Source organism: Magallana gigas, chromosome 6, assembly GCF_963853765.1.
Source record: "Magallana gigas chromosome 6, xbMagGiga1.1, whole genome shotgun sequence".
NCBI lineage: Eukaryota > Metazoa > Mollusca > Bivalvia > Ostreida > Ostreidae > Magallana > Magallana gigas.
Window position 1 is genome coordinate 6,468,420 of NC_088858.1, and position 17,236 is coordinate 6,485,655.

At 35.6% G+C, this 17,236-nt stretch overlaps 1 protein-coding gene across 2 annotated transcripts; it reads right to left on the minus strand.

Moving 5' to 3' along the window:
• Positions 1-609: 609 nt before the first annotated feature.
• LOC105340356 (follistatin-A) lies at positions 610-10,203 on the minus strand. Of its 2 annotated transcripts, none has more exons than XM_066087869.1 (7): positions 9,991-10,203; positions 4,181-4,375; positions 2,225-2,443; positions 1,903-2,124; positions 1,436-1,666; positions 1,169-1,297; positions 610-1,076 (listed from the first exon to the last, which is right to left on the minus strand). In XM_066087869.1, exons 2-7 carry the CDS (start codon positions 4,332-4,334, stop codon positions 982-984), a joined length of 1,050 nt encoding a protein of 349 aa, XP_065943941.1. In that variant the 5' UTR covers positions 4,335-4,375; positions 9,991-10,203; the 3' UTR covers positions 610-981. The 2 variants fall into 2 exon arrangements, with proteins under 2 accessions (XP_065943941.1, XP_011444673.3); XM_011446371.4 differs by having other exon boundaries at positions 9,874-10,200.
• Positions 10,204-17,236: the final 7,033 nt, after the last annotated feature.

The window sequence follows — 17,236 nt, forward strand, 5'->3', positions numbered from 1 at the left end:
TATATTTCACTGTAATTCGTCCAATTTTTGCACTTATTTGCAGTATTATGGAATTTCTTCAGTAATATGTTAAACAAAACGAAATCGTCATATTTTGTACTTTTCCATTTGGAAAACATAGGGCGTGGTTTCAAACAAGAAAATATTTGTTTCAGTAAATTTTGAATGAAAATTTGAATGTTTTACTATCTACCATTCAGCACTTAAGTTCGTCAAAACGATATCAATTTGCTTTACCGTGCAGCAGTACCAAATATTATAGGGTATCTTTGTGATCACATGTACCTCATTTTAGATAAAGGGCATTTCAGGCAAATTGAAAACCATTGTTATTTTATAAACTTGACCTGTATTTTGCAGAGAAAATACTGGTAAACCTTGATTAATTTTTTTTGTTTCGTGTAAGGAGATTTAATTTGCTTACTTTTATGACATTTTCTTCGTCTATGTGATAAAATTTCAACCCAAATGATGTAGGGTTGTTATGTCAAATTAGGGATAGTTTGTACCCCTTTATACTTGTAATGAAATTTTTGTAAATTAAATCAGAAATGTTCAAAAATTATTTTGAAGAAGACACAGCAAAATGTTTAATAATAAAAACTCGTAGAAAGTTTATTTCAGTTTATTTGTTAATAATTAAGAAAAGGCACGAACACAAAGGACGGAACTTATGACTATAGGAGCGTCCCTGGAGTCACTTCCGCCTGTATGACCTTGAAGTGACCTTGAAGTGAACGATTTCACCGTTCCCTGTACGCCTTTACATCTCGTACATCAAACACAAAACACATATAAATAAATAAGTTACAATAAATAAGAACAACACAGAAACACATTGGATATTCAAAATGCCGTAAGGGCGAGAAAGACGTTTCTGGCAGTGACGTTTTGGATAATTCACGCATGCTCCCTCCAATATCGGGACCAGCGCAGTCGCAGTGTGGCACTATGGCGGGCTCTTCCTAAGATTCCGCGGTTTCAGCCATTTTCTTTTACATGTTTCTGGGCAAACAAATGCTCGAGAGATAGTGGTAAGGATATCCCTTTGTCAGCCTTGGAATGTACTTGTTTTACTGCAATAAATTAGATAGAATCAACGTATTTTAAAACACAAACATCCATGTAAAAATTTATCGTGTTAACTTCAGTGGCGAAATGTACTCACATCTCAGTTTGATTCGGACTCCGTCTGAGCCCCTAAGCACTGCGTCCACGTATCGCGTTTTCTTTCTGCCTCGCGTCTTCTTTCTCCTTCGTCTTCTCTTTTTATGTTTTTGTTTTCTCCACGTCGATCCTTTTTAAAAAAATATATAACCTTGATTTTGTGACTATAAAACTATGATATGTATACTTTAGCAAAGGTGAAGTATTAATTCAGTCAAAAGCTCTGAGGATTTGGTACATGAATATGGATGTTGTAGTGACAACTTACTGTCGCAGGACCCGCTATGGCGTGTGTCTATAGCTAGCACCATCTTGCACGACGCCTTCATCAGGAAACAGTAGTTCTTGTAATCCACTCCGTCTGTTCCGCAGACTTTGTATCGGGACAGGGGCGAACAGGTGCGAGTTTTGCACTGAGCACACAGCGGCTGGTGGTTGACGGGGTTGATTAAACAAGACAATCCTTCCGAACACTGGGTGTCTAAACAGGTAGCGTTAGCTGAAGGAAAAAGAACTCAACCTGTTGCAAAGCTGTTAACATATTTTCAAACGAGTGGTATTTATTGTGTAAAAAATGCCTCACGAGTAGAGAGATAAGCCAAGTTTTATACGATTTGTCGTAAAAATTTGCTGCTTGAATTTTATTTAAAACAAACCAATTACAAATGTACACCATTACGAGACATGTGCAACGGTAAAAGATCGTGATAAAAGACGAGTTCTGGTAATTTGTACCTCGACATTTGCCATAGTAAGCGATTCTTATTGACTTGTGTCGTCTGCAGACGGCTGCCCTGATCTCGCATGGATTGCGATACGTCACGCCATCTTCTCCGCATAAAACTCGATCGTCATCACTGTTCTGACAATGGACTTGGCAGTGAACACAATGAGGCAAACCATTTTGGTCCTCTAAGCAACGCTTTCCATCCAAGCATCTCACTTTTTTGCAAGATTCTAAAAATGCATTTGATCAAAAAAAAATTACAATAAAATCCCAACAGATGGCTCGCAAGAATCAAGCGTTGCTTTCACAGTTCGCTACGCTCAAACTTACGTCTACAAACGCCTCTGTACGCTACGGACACCGAGGTCTCCCGCTTACAGTTCCGGCGGCGAAGTTGGCATTCATTGTTGTAAGTCTTCCCGTCCGTTCCACAGATTTTCCTGGACTTCCTCAATCTCTGAGTACATTTAATCAGACAGACACATTTAGGGACTCCTCTCCTTCGTCGGCACTCTTTTCCCTGGGGACATTTGACACCGTCACAGGTATCTAAAACAGTGAGGAAACCAACGTTATCCGGATTTGTCAATCACAAAACACAGAATTATATGACAGCAATGGTAGCTTCAGGAGATCTGCAGCAGAGGTGATGGGAACAATTAATTGGATTCTGTTGATAAGGGTATCATGTGCTAAAGTTTAAGTATTGGAAGAATGTACAGTGGATTTGTGTGTCAATATGGGATTTTCATCGGTGCGAGGTTTAAATACATGTATACGTTTAATTGGGTTTCCTCTGATTTTTTTAAAGTAATGCTCGTCGCGACATAAATATCAATGAACCAAAAAAACATAAACATGCAATAAATATCATGAAGATAAAAGAGTCTGGTTTGTTCAAAAATAAATCTATAGAACACAAAACCTTCTTCGTGATTTATTAACACATTTCTATGATTTTTTGCGCTTGCAAATGTGTTGTTTTATTTAGAAATAATCATTTTAAGGGAGCAAATCTAGACATAGAGTAATTCGGCACCGTATTTCGTTCAATGAGTGCGCCTATGTTGTGCAACTTGATGATGTACGGCAAGGAATGGCCTCTACTTTGCTGTTAGCAGGGAACAAAAACATTTGTGGTATTAATTTTGGGGAATAATTTGAGTTATAATTAGGCTGCCATGATCATAAAGACGGCTGATAGGGCAGAAGTTAACGATCGTGATTAGTATATGCCTTTCGTGTAGACTTCGGGATAATTCGCGCCATTTCCGCAATGACGAAATAAAAGCAAGACTCGAACCGCATAAATCTCTAGAAATTACTCTAAAAATTGGATTATAAAATTAACTCTTCTCTATAGAAACCAAACATCACGATTTTTACAAAAATAAACCCTACACACGACAACGGGGACTCATTAACTGGATCTTTTCTATATACTTACTTACATGTATACATACACTCCCTCGTTTTTTACTACAATGATGTTTCGTATAACTTATCTATTATCTTTAAAAAAAAACTTGATTCATGACCGATATTTTTCAAAAAATGGTAAATTAATCTCTCTCTCTCTCTCTCTCTCTTTCTCTCTCTCTCTGAGAAAATGATTACATGTAAAACATTTAAAATTTATACATGTACGTTAAAGATTTACCTTAATCTTTCTTAAACTAAATACTACCATGTGCATTTATATCCATATACATGTATGTACACCTACCGAGTAGTTTCTCCTCTATTTCTTAAGAAAACCGATTGTAATTCATACCTCTATTGAAACAGACAGGACTGAAATCTACATGATCTAGTTCTAACCATTTTATCGATTGGTCGAAACCTTCAGCAACCTAAGAAAAATCCCGGACTGCTCAAAATAATCATGATGATGTCAGACTCAAATTCCCATATAAAACGACTTGGCTATTTCTTTTATCTAACATACTGATGTACATTAATAATAATTTAGTTACTTTTACTCATTCTTTACGATCCAGTTCATTAATTTGTTTAAAGAAAGATATAAATATAAACAATAAAATGCTTTCTTTGATGATTCATGCGGGTTATGAAGGTAGTAATCATTGCCAAAAAAAATTACATTACCAGCTAACGCGCGTAATGTAATGCAATCTGCATTGTTGCTACCTTCATATTCCGGATGAATTACCAAAGAAAGCATTTTATTGTTTAAATGATAAAAATACAGACGGGGTTGTATATATCATATAGATTAAGTAATGATTGAAGGTGGTCCCTAATGCAGACATTCGGTGTACTAACCATGGCAAAGTTCGCAGTCAGGAGCGCCCCCTATCAGTTCCTGCCAGTAAAACAAATCCCCAGTGGACGTGAACGTCTGAGGGGTCCAGCTGACGTGAGGGGAGGGGTTCCTGCAGCACTCCTCTTTGGACACGTTCAGGCTGAACGCCCCCATGCATAGATTCTGTTTTGTCTTTGATAACCAGCAGGTTCCCGCTATAAGAAAATAGTTCATATATTTTTTTTCAATAATATTCATATTTATATTAATAAAAAAAAATAATAATGATAATGATAAAATTGATATCATCATAACCTACATCATCATCATCATCATCATCATTATGAATGTAGTACTCTAAAGCGTTGTCGATATCAAACGACGATTGTGTTTGATTGTTCTCTCTTTTAAGGGATGCTGTGAATGTCGATTTGATGAAAATTAATGCTCAAATGTGTGTTAGTTGTGAGAACAAACAATTCACCCACTCGATGTACACAGAAAACATCGTGTTTCAATGAAACCAGTAGCTCGTATCATGTTCAAAAATTGTATCAAATGGCTCCCGAAAACAAAGGTAGAGGTCGCTTACAGAAGTAATAATTCTGGTGATTGATCTCAGTAAGCAAATTGATTAGTGAAATGTCTTTGTTAATTGTTGCAGACCCAAAAGTAGCTGAAGAACAAGAGAGAAAACCTTCAGATAAGGTCTAAGTGCCCCTAAACGTCTCTTACGTCAACTGACGAAGGTCTCCATTTCTTTGTGTCAAATCTGCTGTAAACTCACTATTTTTTGTGGATGAATTTTACAACAGAGGTAATATGTCAGAAGTGACATGTCAAATGACCCTGATTTTATTTTCAGTTTCTATATATTCCGATCTCTCCGGAAAACAATCAAAGCTAAAAATATCGAAACAAAATAGTAAACAAATCGAATTTCTTGTAAATGTCACAAGCGTCCTGAATAAGAATTCAATAAATTATGACGAACGAACAAAACGTGAAGAAAGCCGATACTTTAAACTTCCTTGACTTCCGCGTTTTGAAGTTAATGTGAACAAAGAGGAAGTGCGGGGTGAGGCAATATTAAAGTCGTTCACGGCAGGTGCCCGGGCGATGGCAACGGAAAGCGCCAAATCGACGTGAAATATTGAGGAGATTTTATCTCGGGGATGTTTCTTCTTTCATAGATAGATTTATGAAGTTCGCTAATATCAAAGACACCCATGCTTATATGAGTTTTTAAACCGCATCAGCAAATGCACCTAACATTATTCATACTTGTTAAATAAGAGCCGTTGAAACATCTGTCATGAAAACAAATAGATTTCATTAATATCAAACTTGATTACCTACAAAAGTCGCATTTTTCTATAATAAGAGTTATTCTAGTATTCGTTAAGTTGGTTGAGGGCCTCGCAGCGCCAGAGTGTTAATTTCGTCAACCGTATAGCAGTACGACGTGCTCATTACCAATTAGACAAAATTCCTGAAGTTGAGTACTGCTGTCATTAGTAGAATAAGAAGACTTTAGTTCCCGTTTTATTTTATTTCGGTCATCAAGTACACAACCAAAGTCGTGTCCTGAAAATTCAATCAAATGGACAGAACGAAGAACTTGGTCTCCATTATCAGTCATCTAGTCAGCATACTTTAATGAATATTTTTTAATTTTATTTTAACGTCTTAATATGATGTCTTTCGTAGATTAACAAACACAACAAGGGTTCTATAACCAGTGCCCCGTATCTTTCAGATGAGTTCGTAGAACACCTATCGATACTCAATTTATCTTAAGTAAATCTTGCATATTTCAAGATATAGGTCTATGATTCTATTTCTATTGACACAATCGGCCCTATGTATGTTGCTATGTTCACAAGTGTCCGTGTGTCCACCAGTGTATTACTCCGCGGGGTCAATGACTGGCCTGCTCCACCCCCTATCTCTATTGATCTGAACTATTCAGAGGAGTTGTGGGAGTGGGGAAGATGGCAAAGATCGCTTTCAAGGACTTTAGAGGGTAGCCATTTTCCTTTAATCCCCCCTTTGTGTTCTTGGAATGGACACCATATCAAGGGTGAAATTTCAGAGAGTGGAGATTTCAAAATTGTAGTTATTTAAGCAATTAAAGGTTTTAGATGCGATTACACTGCCATTCTCGTACCGTTTAAGGTCACGAAACATTCAGGTAATTAGTCACAGAATTTTGGAATTTACATTTATGTCATTTGAGACAAAGTAAATATTGTAAATCTAAATTTGGTTTACGCACATCAAACGATTTGATTGAATTTTCAGTGACACAAATGAAATAATGACAAACAACAAAGACGGGGGTTGGTCTTCGTGGTGCCCGAATCTAAGGCTATTGGAGAACTACAGAACGGCATCAATCGCAGGTCGAGGCTTTTAATCCGGGCAAATAATTGGTTCTTGGTAAATATTATATTTGTCGAAATATTCTTTAAAATGATATACATACAAGTAAGTAGGATCTATAAAACTTTTCATTAGTGCTGTCAAAATTCACGTTTCTAATCCAACGAATTTATCGATTGTGAATTGACAGAATTTGATTAGAGTGTTCTTAAAATACGCTTTTTCAAAGACACATTTTTTCCTGATGGTTGACTTTTAGGTATTGTTCAGATGCTGCACTGCGTTACGAGTACCTGTTGTCTTCTAAAGATTATGTTGCATGTACTCCGGAACAGGCGCGATTCTCCACACATATTTGATGCGATTAACCTAGTGCTCGCTATGAAAGCTCGTCATTAAAGAAAGATCAGAAACAAATAATTCATCCGACGGGTCTTTAACCATAATTTATGTGCTTTTGCGTGCGGTCTTGAATAGATGTAACGTTAGCACTTGTATGCCCGCCATTAAAATTAGATGCGTCAATGTTTCTGATTAACATAAATATATACAAATTTCTTATCTCCAATCTTTCTGTGTGAAATATCTATCGAATCACGAATTTTGGTGAGATTTTGATAGAACATTCGGTACACAAAAGCTTATGTATACAAAATGTTTCGTCTCGCGGTTGGTATAGTGCAATTCTGTTTATGGATGAGCCATTGTTTGTCTGCTTGTCTAATAGTGTTGATTAATTGCTCTTCAAAAGTACCGTATATATTTAACATCTGAAGCAAAAAATATTTATCGGGAACCTGCAAGCAATATTTGTTTGAAGCATATCCCACGTTTCTCAAAGTTTTTTCTTCAGATATACTGTTATATCCTTTGATGCTGATGTTAAATCTCTCAGACCTAAAAGAAGAAGTCATGTCAAATGATGATGTTCTTAACCTAAATCACGAGCACCTTATTAAAAAGTAATTAAAACAATTTATAAGTAGCATTTAACTTAATGTCAAACAACACACTTGAATGTCATATTACAAGAAATTGGGGGAGGGGGATTCGTCGTGTTCTTTCGATATAAACTTGGAGTCATCGACGTCTAGTAATTGACCCGGATCTTGAGATGTCTGGTGAAATCTCCAGAACTTGTACTTTTAACTTTAATGAGAGTAAAGAAACAAAATTCAAAATATCGATATTAAAATTCGAACAGTGAAGTACACGCCGACATTCCTGTCTGGGGTTGATCCCAGGGACTATCCTTCGTTATTTTAATCCCTCGTTCATTTAACGCAGACAAGAGAAAACATATTGAAACACAACAAGAAGGTCTGAAGCAATGCGGTATCTGAATAATCTCGATTAGATTCCGGACACGTTTTGAATAGGTATAGGGGGCTTGGTTTGCCGGGTAGCGAAAATATTTCCTTTGAAGTGCGGAATTGTAACGAAAAACAATGATGGCGGTTGTCGGAAATAACGGTTTCACGTTGGCTTGTATTACAACTGAGTCAACATAGAATAGGAGTAAATAACGTGTAAGCAAATACCCACCGCGATCTATCACACGATTGGAATATCGAGCAAAAAAATGATAAAACAAGAAGTTTAAATTCGATCGAGACGTGTGATCCACAGAGAACACATCAAAGACATACTGGGTTTTATTTTTGTATTTTTCGCTTTCTTTTTGAGGTTTGTTATTGACTTAGATAAAGTACAGGACTCTGCGCTACTTACAAGTCACTCAATTGCTACAGACATATCTATGTATACGCGGTGTTATAAATTATGTAACTTTATTTACATCGTCTAGACATGCAGCAGAAATCAATCAGCAGCTATTGATCCCCAGTCAGTCATCCCGGCAGATAAGCAGGCCATTTAACATCTTATTTCTGTCACACAACCCCGATTGGAATGACAATAAGTGCACCAAGTTTAATTCAAAACGAAAACAACAGGTGGTTGTAAGGACATGCACCCCCATCCATCCATCGTCCGTGCCCCCAGCATAAAGACAGACGTGTTATTATGGCTGTCACATACTGGACGAAAGTCTAGAATCGACCCAGACGTGCGAACCCGGAATTACCTCAAAAGTGGGTTCAGTTAAGTTTGTCTAACTTAGCGACAATGCGGAATGACAAATCTGCAAACTATCTGTGAGAAGAGGTGACTTTGATGTAGCATACTAGAGATGGTATATCGGGTATATATGCGCAGCAGTAAGTCGTCTTCACAATACGACCTCGGCCTTTACTCTCGGGGGAGGTTACTCGGTTCGTTCACATCTTTTATAAAAGCATGAGAAATCATCACGAACATCATAATCTATCGCCCACCGGAAGCAGATTGAGATCTTCAGCAAGTTTGACGCAGATATAATTAATTATTCTAATTTTTGTTGTGTTAAAATACTTTGATCAAGCCGGTAAGCCTGGGAGGAGGCTGTTTGAACTGTTTAATAACATCACCTATTCTGCAGCACCAAATTTATCATCGCAGCGAATTCATAATAATCGTCAGGTAACAAATAAACACGGTTTTTTGTGAATGATGCCATGATCACCAGTCTAATCTGATCGGCTACAGGTGCCGTGCAGAGAGATTTGGCGCTAAAAGTAGCTACGCGATTCACTAACTGAATTTAATGAGTATAAAAACAGTCCCACGCTTCCTCGGCAATGTTAATTACTTTTTCCTCCATTCATGTAAAAAAAATTGTGCAAATCACGTTTACTTAAAGTTCCTTTAGTAAGTTTTTAAAACTGCAACCAAGAGTAAAAGGTAACTTTAATCGAAAAGGCCAGAAATTCCATTTTTCATATTTAAAAAAGTTTCAAAGAAAAACTTAATATTATTTCCTCGTATAGACTGAGAAAGTTATTATTATAGCTTCCGTATACTGCGCCAATTCGGGGAATTTCCAAGAAGTTAAAAAAGGATTTAATAAGTTCTGTCCATTTCGTGGTAGAACACACAATTGCTTAATTAGTAATTCTAGATTTTTTTTTTTATAAAACAATTGATCTGAATTAAAATGTACTTACTGTTTCATCTTTATCAAACTTGAATTTGTCACATATTACAGCTATTGTAATAAACTTTTAAAAGTCATATTGTAAATGATGATGATGATGATGATGATGATGATGATGATGATGATGATGATGAACTAGTATAGAAATTGGGGCATTGCATACAAGAAAAGAGGTACCTAGAATGCACGACATTCTTTTGCAGTACTTTACAGTATCAAGTGCCAGTTTTGTAACAGTTTCTGGTAATTAGAAGCAGAGATAATAATTGTAAAAGTCATACTTATTGTACTCACCTTGTACGCCAACAGCAGTAGCTAAGAGGCCCAATACAACTAAACCACTTATATCCATGTTAAAGTCTCACATTTCAAGCAAAATGATTTTTGGGGAAAGTAGTAAAAAAAACTCACACACGAAGTTAACTGATGATGATAGACGAGATTCTCGCGAGGTTACAACGAGACACTGTCGTACATAGTGAAATCGTAGCCTGTGAATGTCTGCTAGTAATGTTGATAGTAAGTTTCTGAACAGTGTCACCGCATTTTATTAGGCATGACTGGTAGTCTGTGTAGGCCAGTGTTGGGGGAGGGGCATACCGCGAGGAAGGCGAGCGTATTGGCGCTCTCACCGTGAGAGGGTGGTATAGTCAAGTCAAGGGGTTTACAATCAATTATATAACGCGTAATAATTCCACTACAGGTGCACGGTCGCTGCCCTTGCATTAACAAGTAATTGCATTATTTACGATTGATATGCTTTGAATAGTTATTTTTGCGATGGCGGTTTATCAAAAGACAACCGAGACATATAAATAGATATGGGACGAGTCTCTATTTGTCGACTTGCCGATACCAAATATTTCAATTTTTTTTAGCACAGGTGTATCACAATGACGTCGGGGCGTGTATTGGGTAATTTGTAGGTCAGAGATTTGTGTTGTGACGACAACATCGTGGATTTCCTGGTTTGGCAATGAGTGATCTTCCTTTTGTGTGTATTTTGATATAGGCCTTTTACTCAAGACAATTTTAATCGTCGTTGGATCGGGCAACGGATACCCCTTTTTGAAGAGATGAGACATCTCTCTGTCAAAGGCGTATAATTGCATACATATTCCTCGACCTCAAGGCCATTTCTAGAAAGATTATGTAACAGTTTACATTTACAGACAGATATATATTTAGAGCCGTTATGTGATACGACAAATGAAGCATTATTAATATAGCCTGTGATCTCTAGTTGTATTATTCTCTATAGGTGTGGTGATTGCTATCTGAAATTTGTTTTGGTGCACGTCTGAAAACTTTTTTTTTTCTTTTGCAACCTAAGTGCAATATTTATGAATGTACATTAGACAACAAAAATAATTTTGTGTTTATACGTGTACAAGACGATTTCTCTCTCTCTCTCTCTCTCTCTCTCTCTCTCTCTCTCTCTCTCTCTCGTTATGACAGTGACTGTTACGGTTGAGAGAGATTCAGAAAATGAAAAAGTTAGTAGAGAAATGCTGATATCGCCAAGCATTTAAGAATCGATCACGGCATTTTTGAGTCAATGGTGTTCTGGTGAATTATCATTGTTACCTTAGTTTGGTTTCTGTGGGATATATATTGTAAGTAATGGTTTATTACATAAACGGTCAATAAAAACTTAGTTTATTAGAATAAAAAATAAATGGTTTATAATTTCGATTCACAGAAAGCTGATTACCTTAAAAAAATATATAAACATCCGTAACACTTTGCAATTTGCATAAATTAAAAAAAAAACAACCGAGGAACATATTTTACACAATACAACTTTTCTCGGAAATTCATGCGTTATGCTTACTGACACTAAATTATAAAAATCCATAAAATGCACTTAAAGTGTATATTCTTACTATCAAATATTGACTCAGTCTATAGTCATGGATTTAAAACATGTACTTCTAGTAAAAAATCAAAGATCGTTCTTTCAAAAAGTTTATTCAGAGCAAAGCACTGGATTTATAAGGATCTTATGATAGTTTACGTCCGACTACTAGGATAAAAAGAAGTCGTGAACAGTCAAAAATGATCGCTGATGCAAAAGTACTCTTTAATTTGTCAAACTTTACGTTTCTCCCCGTGCGCCGTGGGTTTATACTGTCTCCAGACGTCGAAGGTCATAGTCTGTCTAATGGCTGTTACGTGACACCTTGTATAAAGCACTTTATGGGACACAAGCAGCAATAAAAGAGCTTAAGAAAAAGTCGAAATGGCTGATCATAGATAAGTAATATAAACCCTGCATCATCTTATATATTCGTCCTTCGTTCACTCCACCTGTAGCGCTTCTGGTGGCGCTTGGTGTTGGACTTAACTTACGTGTTTGTTTTAACAATTTTCACTTTCACCAGATTTGTGGATATTTGTAAATTCCAAACTGATTTCCTGTATTTGAACGCGGATGTGAGGTATTTCACGTAGTCCGCCTTTTGTGACGTATTACAAAGTAATTTGAGTGTTATTAAAGATGAATAAATGTGTTTTTCAATAAAAGTGCTTCTACTCAAAATCTGACTCATTTCTGTGTACAGTATTATCATCCTGTGAGGGGAGGTAACATGTCGGTACCAAGCCTCTGTTTTAGCACGAACCCCATTGTTAAAAGTTTCAAACTTTTAATGTAACATATGTACAACAAAGATCTTGAAGTGTTTGAATTCTGTGATTAAGAGGAATAAATGGCCGTGCCCATTTTCGACAATATTCATTTCTTTAAGAAGAAAAGCTTTGTATAAAAATAAAGGAAAATTTTATATTCCAAAGTTAAAATATATGACGATTCTTTTTATTAAATAAAAATTTAAGGCTAAAAAACAGTTGTACCTAAAATTTTAAGAAAGATCTGATGGTTAATTGGATGACCAACCAGCCTACTTAAAACTTCATTGTGATGAAAAGAGTAACCGCTCGCTATCCCATCAGGAATGATCAGGCACTGACAGAAACAACAGAAATCCAGTCCGCACAGCTCCAAGTCTGACATGAATACATTTGTAGACGTACGTTTACGCGAGTAACAAATGTGAGCGTGACCCTGTATCAACAGTGTATTACGTAACGTCATTTTCACGACAAATTATTATAGCGTATTATATGGCCTCACGGTCATAAAGCACGGCGCACACAGTGTGCACTTTTAGTTAATTAATTTTTTTAAGCGGTGGTAAATTCTAAAGTATTTCACCGTGGAACAAGGCTTCTACAAAAAGAATTGTAGATCCGCGTATTTATTTCACGGATAATATTTCCGAAAATAAATGCATTACTACACGTGCTTCACTCTCTAGAAAAAAAATGATAAGAAAAAAAAACATGGCTCATGATTGAAATAAAATTGCTATTCAACTGTCCTCCCTACAGAGTTGATACATGTATGATTACACTGAAGCGATATATCGACTATATCATTATAATCTGAACAGGTTCATAATTCATGCTATCAAATACATAATGTAAAATCACTCACGAGCTTTTGTTAACCAATTAGAGTGGTCCAGCTGTAAGCGCCTTTTGTGTACACTAGTGTAGACAGGCTCACACCCAGGGTTCATGATCTGATAAACGGCAACGCAAAGTATTGTTTGATGACAAATCGACAGTCAACATTTCACCTAAACCTTTGATAAACTTTTCTCAAAGATGGACTTATTCGATGTGTGCAACTATTTTCATTCTCAAAGATTGAAGCGAAACTGTCCAACGAGCGTCCGATATCGGACGCAGAAATAATCTTGATGGTTTCATATTACAGCCTATATTTTGAATATTCTGATATATTTGTGAATTTTATATTGATTAAAATAGCTTGAAACATAAGTAAATATTTATTTGAAACAATAGGACTTATATTAACTTAGTGCACGTGATGTTTTCAAGTGCAAAATTTCTTATACTTATTTAGTCGGTAAGGTAACTACATGTTAAAGTCTGGGGGTTCTTTCTGTATAAGCAGCAAAAAAGAAAAAAAAATCAAAGGGTCGGATTTAAATGTTCCTTGTAGACAATTAGCTTTTTCACAATTTGCTAATGTTCAAGACAGAACTTAATAATAAATCATTACGATAAAAGTTATCACGATGCGGAAATGGAATCTTGTTCATAAATCTTGTGATCTGCCCTCTAGTCATGTTAAGGCAGACAAGAGCCCCCGCCGCGTCGGGTGGTAGGCGACAGGGGGCGCGCTGGTCGGTGACGTAGGGGAGAGATTATCGGGTACAGCAGACCTTGCTTTTATCCGTTATTTGTTTGATGGCGTGTGGTTTTAAAATGCACTTTAATTTTTCTTTTATACATACTTCAGTAGAGGTTTGTTCGTGTCATCGGCTTGTGCACATTTGCATGGGATAAAAACAATATCTTACATGGTTGATCACTTCAAGTTTGTTTAAACTCCAGATGCATTCCTCTGTTTAACTTTTAAGTACAGGGTCACATTTTGACTGTGTTCCATCCTTGCAAAAAATGGGGTTTTTTGCTTCCACAAAAATGAACGCCTTTTTAACTAGTTAAAGCGTGGTTCCAATATGCACTTATATCGCTCTCAAGGAGTTTTAAGTCATGTTTTTTCACTATCTTGTCAACAAACATTTGAAAGAAAGTTATTTTTTGTACATTGAAAGTCGTCTATTTTATTTTTCTCTTTGTGATATGTAGTGGGGGGGGGGGGGGGGGGGTAGGGAAGCTTGACTGTATACATTGTACATGATTAAGCGTAAAAATTCATTCAGAATAAATAATGTGTACCATTTATATTGACTTATTATGTAAATGATGTTGTTAAAATAATAAAGATAAAGAATATTGATTATGTACCTTATAAAAGAAGTGCGATAACTCAAGCTTAAGGGAAACTGCAATAACAATTCATCTTAACAGTACGCAGTTTCGTGACATGATCATAGTTTCCTAGCTTATGTCAACAATACCGTCTCTGAATTTGAATCCGCAAAACAGCGTGAAATATGTAGGTGTTTTGTAACAATGAGTTGCAATTCATGGCTAATGCCTTCCTATGATCTTAGACCTGATTGATGTAGATGTGTGGGCTAAGTCACGTGCTTTGCTTTAAATCTGTTTTGTCATGTTGAGAATTTTTCAAATTAAATGCCGGTCGCCATTAAACATGAGTAATTTAGATAAAGCAGACAATGGCTAATTAGGTCAGTCTTTGCAATCCATCAGAATCACGGAATTCATTATCATGAATATTTTGATGTCAAGGAGACAAAAATTCCAAGGTCAGGGTTAACGAACGAAGAGCGCGTCGTCATATCCCGCCGTCTGGGTCAAATGATCATCAATGCTATCAATAATTCTCAGGAGGTCTGGATATTTATATCTAACAAATATTTTATTATGCGAATAGATACATAAAAGGATTGGACATCAGACAGTGCCAATCTAAGTCCTCTAGAATGTCTATGTAGGTCCTCTTCCCAAGGATCAAAGTTATAACTGGTGTTTAATTCTATTTAGGTATGCAGTGTAATAAGTACATACATTGTTATAATAGGTTATTGCACCAGAAAAGGAATTCGAACTAATTTGGAAAAAGAAAAGAAGAAATGAAAAAAAAAAGAAACAAAAAAGAAGAAAAAAGTCATAAATGATAGAAAATAAAAAAATTAATAATATTATATGAATAATTATCGTAAATGAAACATACAGCAAAGAAAAAATACAATATAAGAATAAGAGAGTGCTTAGGTAAACTGAGGTATTATGTATGATAATATTATGCAAAATGTTTATTATGAACAAAGTGTTACAGTAAATTAGAATTTTTTTGTTGACTTGATCTAGAGTTGAACTCTTTGAAAAATTGAGCAGTTACCGGTAGTTTTATAGGGAAGTTGTCTATCGCTGAAAATCAAAACATGTAAAACTTGATCAGAATTGAGATTTTTGAGATTTCTAGTATTTTGAAGACTGTTAAAGCGCAATGGTCTTAGATCACTTCAAGATGGGCAGGTAAGAAAAAAATGAAAGTTATCTTCACATGTGTGTCCATAATTGTTACAAACTGAAGTGTCACTTATATGGAACGCCATAGCTGCCTTATGTGGCTATTTTATATGTAGATGGTGCTTTATTATATTATGCTGTGGTTATTTCATGTGAAGATGGTGCTTTATTATATGAAGATGGTGCTTTGTTATATGAAGATGGTGCTTTATTATATGAAGGTGGTGCTTTATTATATGCAGATGGTGCTTTATTATATGAAGGTGGTGCTTTATTATATGAAGATGGTGCTTTATTATATGAAGGTGGTGCTTTATTATATGAAGATGGTGCTTTATTATATGAAGATGGTGCTTTTTTATGTGATGGTGCATTTTAATGTGAAGATGGTCACTTGGAACTTTATTTTTGAAGACTGAGTTAAACATTTATTATCTCGAACTTTTGAAACTAGAACAAAATTGATACAGTTAAAATCCATTTAATACACAATTGCTAGTTTCTCCTTTTTAGCATAATAAGTATTTATGTTACGAGATGAACTGTACAATATATCTCAACTGAATTGACAAATATGATTAATTGAATAATACAATATTTTGTCAGTATTTCTTGACATTTTACTTTTGCCTTTACCACTTATAAAAGGGCTTTCTTTGAGCTATATTATAGTATAGTAGACCTTTCCTTGGACTTTTCGACAAGAATGTCGAGAAACCCCCATATGAATTATCTTAAAAAATATTTAAAGATAAAATTAATTCAATCAAACTATGTATCAGTAATAGAAATATTTCTCGAAAATTGTATGGATCCAAGCAATATTGAACTCTATAGTCTCGTTCAACCAAACGCTCGGCTGACACCGTAAATCTCCGACAAGCAATTAAGGGAGTCTCTGCTTGTCGGCGATTTACGGAGACAGCCGAGCGTCGAGTTGAACGAGACTATATTGAACTCTGGCGAAGGAATACATACGACTACAAAAATATCTAAATTGTTCGTACCATTTAAAATCTGACTATTTTCAAGGTATTTATAAATAAGTTTCCTTGAAAAACAATGCTGTAGCATACATTACATCGAATTTATCAATTATGTTCAAGAACTAAGTCTTGTCAGCAGCGATGATTTGTGATGAGGTCCAAACACTGTTTCACTTTCGCTTTGTCTGAGTAACTGCATAGGAGAGTTGATTAAAATCAACTCCCAATTAAGAGCGGATCAAAGATCTTATTTTAATCAGATTGCTAGGGCATAACCTTCGCTTAAACACAAATAATTAGTAAATTCAATTTTCTGCTTTTCAGGATAACGTTACTAGGCTTTAATTCTTGTAATATTCCGTTATTATATAGTTGTCACTTTAAACTAGATGTAATTTCGGTTGGGGTAAAGTCGTACACAGCTAGATCTCCTCGATAGCTTATATACTAATTGTGCTAGAAAAAAGAGGAACTAGCAATAGTGTATCAAATGGATTTTGATCGCATCAATTTTTTGTTTTACTTTCAATATTTCGAGATAAAACATAAATGGTTAACTCAGTATTCAAAAATAAGAGGGGTTCCGAGTGACCACCTTCACATTAAAAAGCACCATCATATAAAAAAACACCATCGTATGATAAAGCACCATCTTCACATAAAAAAGCACCTTC

Coding starts and splice junctions, on each gene's coding strand:
- LOC105340356 (XM_011446371.4), bottom strand. CDS start 9,931: ATGGATATAAGTGGTTTAGTTGTATTGGGCCTCTTAGCTACTGCTGTT. Junction 1,667..1,902: donor TTACTATGGCAAATGTCGAG/GTACAAATTACC, acceptor TTTTTCCTTCAG/CTAACGCTACCTGTTTAGAC. Junction 1,298..1,435: donor CCATAGCGGGTCCTGCGACA/GTAAGTTGTCAC, acceptor TTTTTTAAAAAG/GATCGACGTGGAGAAAACAA.